Consider the following 7500-nt stretch of genomic DNA (forward strand, 5'->3'; position numbering starts at 1 on the left):
CGTTCACCCGACACTTAGCAAGTTAAACATCCAGGCGGCAAACACAAAAAGTAGACTTTTTGAAGAGCAAATCAAGTTTGGTGTTGGTTTGAGCGAGACAAGAAGAATACAGTAGCAGTCGCTCGGGTATAACACACATCTGACAGAAGAGGAAGCTGCTCCTTTTCTGCCAAAGATGCGTTTTTGAAGCTGTGTTTCTTGGCAGGAGGTGACTTCTTACAGCGGGCAAACCCTCAGGTTATAGACTTTTGATTCCACAGTCATGCCAGTGACACAAAGCCAGAAGTGGGCCTTTCCAATGTTACTTATAATACATCACAGCGACCGTATTTACAGTAGGGGAGAGGAGCGTGGTTCAGCAGCGCCCCGCCACGCGCCTTCCCCTCGCCCGCCTTCTTCAAAGCCTTCGCTGTGAGCTGTTTTTCCCGGCAACTTCAAAGCTTCCCTTCCACAAACGTTGCCGGGAAAAGGACGGAGCAACAAGTCAACATGACCGAGGGTTGCTCGCTCTCGCACGCCGCCTCCCGCACCCGTACGTGCACGCCCTCCTCCCTCCGTCCCCCGAGGGAAAACACAAGCTCGACTTAACCGCTCGGAGGAAAGTCGTCTTTTTCTCGTGGCAGGTGCTGCCGGCCTTATTTTAGACGGGCGCTTTCAAGTGGTGTGATGCACAGCGTCTCCTCGTTCATTCAAGAGTAGCACAAAAGGGCTGGAAAGTGAATCTACAAAGAAGACTTTCTCCCCAGGTGAGTTGGCACTGATCTTTTTGATGTGCCTCTTGGCAGCGCAAAGCACTGACCTGAATGTGATGATTCACACTGGAAACAGAGCAGCGGTGGTTTGTGAGGACTCTCCGGGGGCCACTGTCACAAATGTCACTCATTTCCCAAACTCAAATCTGTCGTGGAGTCGTAATAAGATCAGATACTTCCACAATGTATTCAAATTAATCTTGGACAATGGATGTAACACGCAGCTAAATGTTCCTTTTAACGGTTGGAGTTCACCGTATGAAATCCCTTATTGGTTCATCTCATTACCTTCGAGCCAATTGGCAATTAGACTCTCCTCCTCCAGAGCCCTGGAGGATGTTTTCACTTCATTCTCATGCACCAGGGCCGTTTAAATTGAATCTACTTCCTCCACTTGTCGTGTGCGGCCCGTCTCCGAGGGGAAACGACGCGGCGTCCCGCAGCAACGACGGCCTGACGTTCAGGGAAACGCTCGTTCTTCTGAGTTACGTTTCACAGATCGGCTCAAACGGACGACTCACCCTTCGAAGAGGCTGCAGGACTCCACGCAGGTGCGGCCTCGTCTGAAGTACCGACAGGAGAGACACTGGTCCGGCCCCGGGCCCCAGCAGCCGTCGTCCGAACACATGCCGTCACACACCATCCGCTGCTGAGCTGTGGAGACGAGGGAGGGACATGGATTAATGTGTGTGTGTGTGTGTTATAGCTGGGGGTGAACATCTGTATTCTCCACACCTCTGCAATTAAAGACCCACCCAGGATCCTAAGCCCTTTTTTTTCTGTTTGTTTTCATAATCGATGGCGCTCATTGGACTGGAGTGTCCTCCGTCTGTCGGTGAGTGACACACACGTCCCCGGTGAGGATCGAGCCTTTTGTCAACAGCTAAACAGTCAATGGTGGAACAGGGGGGATGAGCCTAATGAAGAGATTGATCTCTAACATACACACACACAACACTCATTAACTGGCTATTGATATCAACCGCAGCCTGGCAGGGGCCAGAAAAACTACGGTGGCCCACGAGTGTGTTTTCTGGTCTCTGTCACAGGGAGCTTCATCAGAAAAGACTTGATCAGAGAAGACTTGTAGCAGAAGTTGTCAAAGATCAAGTCGAATTATCGCCCTGTGGTTGAACGCCTCTGGTTCCAGTCTGCTTACATGTGTGTATGAGGGAACTGTGACCTTTGACCTTTGACCTTCGACCACTGATATTAGTCTAATTGAACATTTGTACCAAATTTGAAAGGATTCTCTCTCTCTCTCCCCCTCTCTCTCTCTCTCCCTCCTCCCTTCTCTCTCTCTCTCTCTCTCTCTCTCTCTCTCTCTCTCTCTCTCTCTCTCTCTCTCTCTCTCTCTCTCTCTCTCTCTCTCTCTCTCTCTCTCTCTCTCTCTCTCTCTCTCTCTCTCTCTCTCTCTCTTCTCGTGTTTTTAATCCTCCTGACAGAAACACAACCCCCTGGTGGACGCAGTAATAAAACTATTCTGTATCTTTCTTGTCTTCTCACTGAATCTTCCTCTGTGGTCAGTTTCCACCATCTGCAGCCGAGCCACATGTAGCCTCCCCGGCAGCGAGCGTAATCCACCGCGTGACGCATTAAGCACTTTCCTCCCAGGGAGCTGAACAAGGGCTTTCATGTCCAAGGCCGAGGAGCAGGAGACGCCCGTGACACCGTCTCCTTGGAAACAGGCATGATGGTGTGTGAGGTCGGGGTGGAGCAGCTCACATGTGCGGTTTGGAAACACGGGAGAGGAAATGAGTTCAGGAAGACTTAAGTTACAAGAGGATCCACAGAATGTCCGGACTCTATTTCCAGGACATTTTGTAGAGTTCATTATTTAAATTGGTGCAAATGTGCAAATATTTGTGGCTTAATTTAGCAGAATTGGGACATTTATTACTTTTGCAGCGCAGCTTTTGTGGAGTTTGTGTTTTAATTAAGTAACTTTTTGCAGACAGAATGATTTAATACGCTGAAGTGTTGCAGAGAAGAATTAAATTAAGTGTTATGTTCCTGTTTTTAACAGATTCTACCCCGAGAATCTGCCGATCTTTGCAAACAGTGAAACATTTAGAGAGGAGACTTGTCTCCATCCCACCGACGACACAAAACTCACTGCATTCTTTTGGATCTCGGTTGTTGCGGATCAGAACCTTCTGGCTCGGCGTCCTGAAGAGCGACGTCCAGTTGACGGTGTTGTAGAAACACAGGCGGCTGTTGTTGAAGATGTAGACGTTCCCGGCGCTGATCTCGTCCAGCGACTGGAACTGGAGGGAGGAGATCCAGCGCTGCTTCAGGATCAGCAGAGAAATACCACTTCCACTGCAGGAGGAGCAAGAGAGGAGGCATTCAAGATTTAAAAAAAGAAACAGTCAGGAGGAAAGAGCTGGACATGAAAAGGTGGGAGAAACAAAAGGGAGAGAAGAGGAAGTGAGGAATTAAAAGACGAACATGGGAAAGGACAGAAGAACGAAGAAAAGGTAGAGGGTGTGATGAAGAGTTACAGAAAGTAGGGGAGGAGGTTGAGGGGAAAGAGGGAAATAGGACAGAGGAAGAGGAAAGATGAAGGCAGGACGGGAGGAAAACAAGAGGACGTGGACACAGACAAAAACAAAGAAGGTGGAACAATGCAGCGTAAAAGGAGAGGAAGATGAAGAAGATGAGACCACTGAGCCACATGTTCCCACGCACCTGTAGAGAGCTCGGCCTCCGATGGTCGCCAGGCTGGAGAAAACACTCAGATCCGTCATGTTCTCCGGCCACGACTGGATGTTGAGGAAACCTACACACAGTTTAAAAACATTGAATGCACAAGTGTTCATCGATAAGTGATTTTCAATGAGGAGATGATGACAAAAGAAGCAAGAGGAAATGGGACAAGGAGTCTGAAGAACCCGTCCTACGAAGTCCTCGGAGAAGACGACGTACACTAATTACCAAGATGGATTTAATATTCAGCACAATTTGTCCGGTTGCACTTGGCTTTAATGACAGATTATATCAAATCAGCATGTGTGGAAATGACATTAAAGGGATGGAGCAGGAAACGAGTGGGATAGAGCAGCCATTGCTCTTCCTTATTGCTCTGGTTTTCATTATGAAAATGCAGTTTCACTCCATTAGGTGTTTGGCTCAACTGCAAGTCACAGTTTAATATGACAAAAGGGTTTGTATATGAGGTACCGCTCATCCCTTTAGGCCTCTTATAGCTAATGAATAAACACACACACACACACACACACACACACACACACACACTGCTCTAGATACTGTGAGCACGTACAACTACACACACACACACACACCAGCAGCAACATAATACCCATCAGACCAGCTTTTAGATTTTAGCATCAGCTTCCATCTTTCCCCGACGCCTCCGAGGCCTAATAGATTACACACACACAAACACGTACACACACACACACACACACACACACACACACACACACACAGACACACACACGTTTTCCAAGGTGAGTCCAGTGAGGTGGTTTTTACCTGTGATCTCTTTCACGGTGCGGAACGCGTTGAGGCGTTCAGGGTCCAAAGGTCCGATACCGTGATACATGTCCCTGAAGTGGACAGGAAGCAGACACACGGTTAAAGTAAAGAACTTCATCAGTAAAACAACAAACACTGAAACACTGCTGTTCTCCTGTAGATTCATTTAATGCAGCAACACAATGTAAGACCTGCTCCAGCTCCCCCTGCAGGTGGGAGGCCTAATTCACGTTTTTATCAGTGTGGTCAATATGAAAGTTGTGTGTGTGTGTCTGTGTGTGTGTGTGTGTGTGTGTGTGTGTGTGTGTGTGTGTGTGTGTGTGTGTGTGTGTGGTATCAGGCCGTCACCCACCCTTTAATGCCCGTGATGAGGAAGATGAGGTTCCCGTTGATCTTGGTGCAGTTGACGAACAGATCGATGTTGCTGGCGTCCACGGTCTGAGCCGTCTGCAGGCTGCCCGTCCCGATGCCGTCGCACACTGACAGATCACACAACACACACACAGTCACACTTTACCCCCCCCGTGTAATTAACAGTGTCGCTGCTCTCGCCGTGAACAAATCGTTTCAGATATATTTTCAAAGTGTCCTTGTGCAGCTCCGACCTCATCTCACGAAACCGCTATTAGCTTTTAATTCTCCACTCTTCTATGGAAATAGAGCCCCAGCGTTTGGAGCGTGGACGAGGCCGCGGCCCCCCGCTGTGAAAGCACGGACCAATCCGCAGCCAATTCCTCGCTGTAATGAATTCATTACATCTGCATTAATTAAACTGGCGGTCTAGTGTGAGCCAAGTATTTCTGACAGAGACGGGGGAGGAGGAGCGATGATGAATCAGGTTGGCATTAAGTGGTGTAACCAGCTTTTGATAGTGATTTATACCAGCCAATTCCATATCTGAAATGTTAATTTGTTATCATTTCCCACAGTTCCTCGGGCTATCCCTCATTAACCCCTCCCCGCAGCGTGACGATGTAATCAAGAGATTAGCCAATCAGTGGGCGCCGCGGCCTCGCCGCCGTCTTCCCCTCCAAAGGGGAAGTTGCCTTTGTGAGAGCACCAGGAAGAATCTGCTGCCTGATTCCACGTTGTTATTCTTTTAGCCGACGCTCGGGACCAGTGGGCAGGTCAGAGAGAATCTCATCACGGGAACACGCTCACTGCTGGGAGGGTCAAACCCGTGACCTTCGTCTGGGCAGCATTTGTCATGTTCCTCCTCCAGGTCGTAGCCTGGTCCCGTCCGAATGAAGGAGTGTGCCTGCTGATATTTTGTGGGATTAATTCGAATCAATAAATCGGTCTTAAGTATATTTATTGGAATTTAAACACAGCTGAGCTTTCTCTGTTAAAACATAAATTACTTTTCCCTTTAAAGCGTTTTGAAGTAATTCCTTGGGGCGACTGTTGATCCAGTATCATCACCGTTCGCTGAAAGCTATTAGATTAAAAGGGTTTAACCGAGTAAGCTCTTGTACATACAGTAAAATGCGGTGCAATGGAGGGAAGCCGGGGAAACGAGGGTAAAAATAAAACGTCTGCTGGCCGTAGCGTGTCCTGCGCTGCACCTTCCTCCACGTAATATAATAAAGCTCCATCTGTCGTCTGTGTACGTCTCTCTCAGACAAATCTGCAGACACTCCCTGGGACAACAAGCAATAAAACACATCATCATTCCCACTTTCATCAAAGCCGCGCTGCTGATGGAAGGTAAAAGTCACTCAAGGTGACACACTGACACTTGTGCTGCAGCCATCAGACCAAACAATGTGCCTCACACACAAACTGTTTCCAGACTGACTCATACATGTGTGTGGGTCACGGTTTGAATCCCTCTTAGGTCGGGGGTCTCTCTCTGTGGAGGGTACATGTTCTCCTCGGGTCTGCGTGTTTTCTGCTGCTTCCTCTTACAGCTCAAACACAATAATTGGAGACTCTTAATTGACCATATGCAGAATCACATGCACGGACCTGCAGCGTCACATCTTGAGGTTGTTTCTACCTCGGTCCTGTAGTTTGTTCGTCAGCAGCATAACTCACAAGCTACTGAATGAATTTCCACATAACTCGGTCGAGGGGCCGAGAGGGAACTCATAAATCTTTTGGTGTGGATCTGCAAAAACCAGTGGATGCAAGAATGTTTAAAAATCTCTTGCAACACTGACAAGATTTTGACATTTCACTGATTTCCAAGAGAAATACATGGATCTCTCTCGTGTTTTGAGGACTAACATCTCTGAGCGTGTGGAACTTGGTGCTCTACTGTGCCCATTTCAAAATGTACCGTCCATGCTGTCATTCTGCAGGATCTTATCAAAACCCTTGTTTTACCTTTGGGACAGATGTCTGTGCAGGGGATGCACATCTTGATGCGGTTCTCCTCCACCTCCATCTTGTTGCTGGGACACGCTCGGACACAGGAGCTGTAGTCCACCACGAAGTTATCTGCGGGATCCAGAGGCCGTGTTAATAACAAACGACTCACACTGTAGATTTCACCACGTGAATCCATTAAAATCACAGCGTTTCCTCCTCTAATGCTGAGAAATTAATCATCTTTTAATCACATTTGTATAATGATCAAGACTAATTGTGTATATTGCTCAGGGAAAGTAATGAACCATGTTTGTGTGCGAGTGCGGTTTGCTCATTTGAGGATCAGTGGAACTTGAACGTTCAATCTGTTGATGCAGCCTCACTTCTATCTCTGCTCTCTGACTCCACATCCAAAAGAAGCAGGACTGTTTTTTTTTGTTCTAGCTGCCAGAAGCTGAAACAGACGGTGCAGCAACTAGTTGAGTGAGACACAATTTATTTATTCATGTCTGAGTCATTTATCTCGACTTTAAGTAATCGCCTGGAGTCTGATTTCAGGAAAGATGAGAGGATAAATGCTTCTTCTGCAGCGGACACCACGGCACAGACGATAAAACCTAATTATGAGCATCTTTGTTACTGCAGTGTTATGTTTCTGTATCTGTATCTGCTGGAGGAGACTTACGTGGACATTTCTTGACGCAGAAGGCTCCGTACGTGTACCTGGCTCTGGGGTTGTGCTCTAACTGAAAGGACGTGGGGTTGTACACGAACGGCTGAGGACACTGGGTCACACACGCGCCGCTGTCGTTGAAGTTGGTGCAAGCCTGGGGGAACAAAAAAAGAGAGCACCGAGTATTACAGCAGCATTTCATCTCTGCGTCACATGTGGACTTCTTTCACACCAAACGGGAGAAGAGCCGGAGCCGCTGAT

General features: G+C 47.9%; 1 protein-coding gene across 1 annotated transcript in view; it reads right to left on the reverse strand.

The window, feature by feature from the left end:
- LOC118103181 (receptor tyrosine-protein kinase erbB-4) overlaps window positions 1-7500 on the reverse strand; it is a 186708-nt gene that overhangs the window by 47835 nt on the left and 131373 nt on the right. The window contains 7 exon segments of the mRNA XM_035149813.2: window positions 1274-1406; window positions 2869-3074; window positions 3444-3534; window positions 4251-4324; window positions 4606-4732; window positions 6582-6695; window positions 7252-7393. Coding sequence (XP_035005704.2) covers window positions 1274-1406; window positions 2869-3074; window positions 3444-3534; window positions 4251-4324; window positions 4606-4732; window positions 6582-6695; window positions 7252-7393 — 887 coding nt within the window.

Source organism: Hippoglossus stenolepis, chromosome 24 (genome assembly GCF_022539355.2).
Source record: "Hippoglossus stenolepis isolate QCI-W04-F060 chromosome 24, HSTE1.2, whole genome shotgun sequence".
Lineage (NCBI taxonomy): Eukaryota > Metazoa > Chordata > Actinopteri > Pleuronectiformes > Pleuronectidae > Hippoglossus > Hippoglossus stenolepis.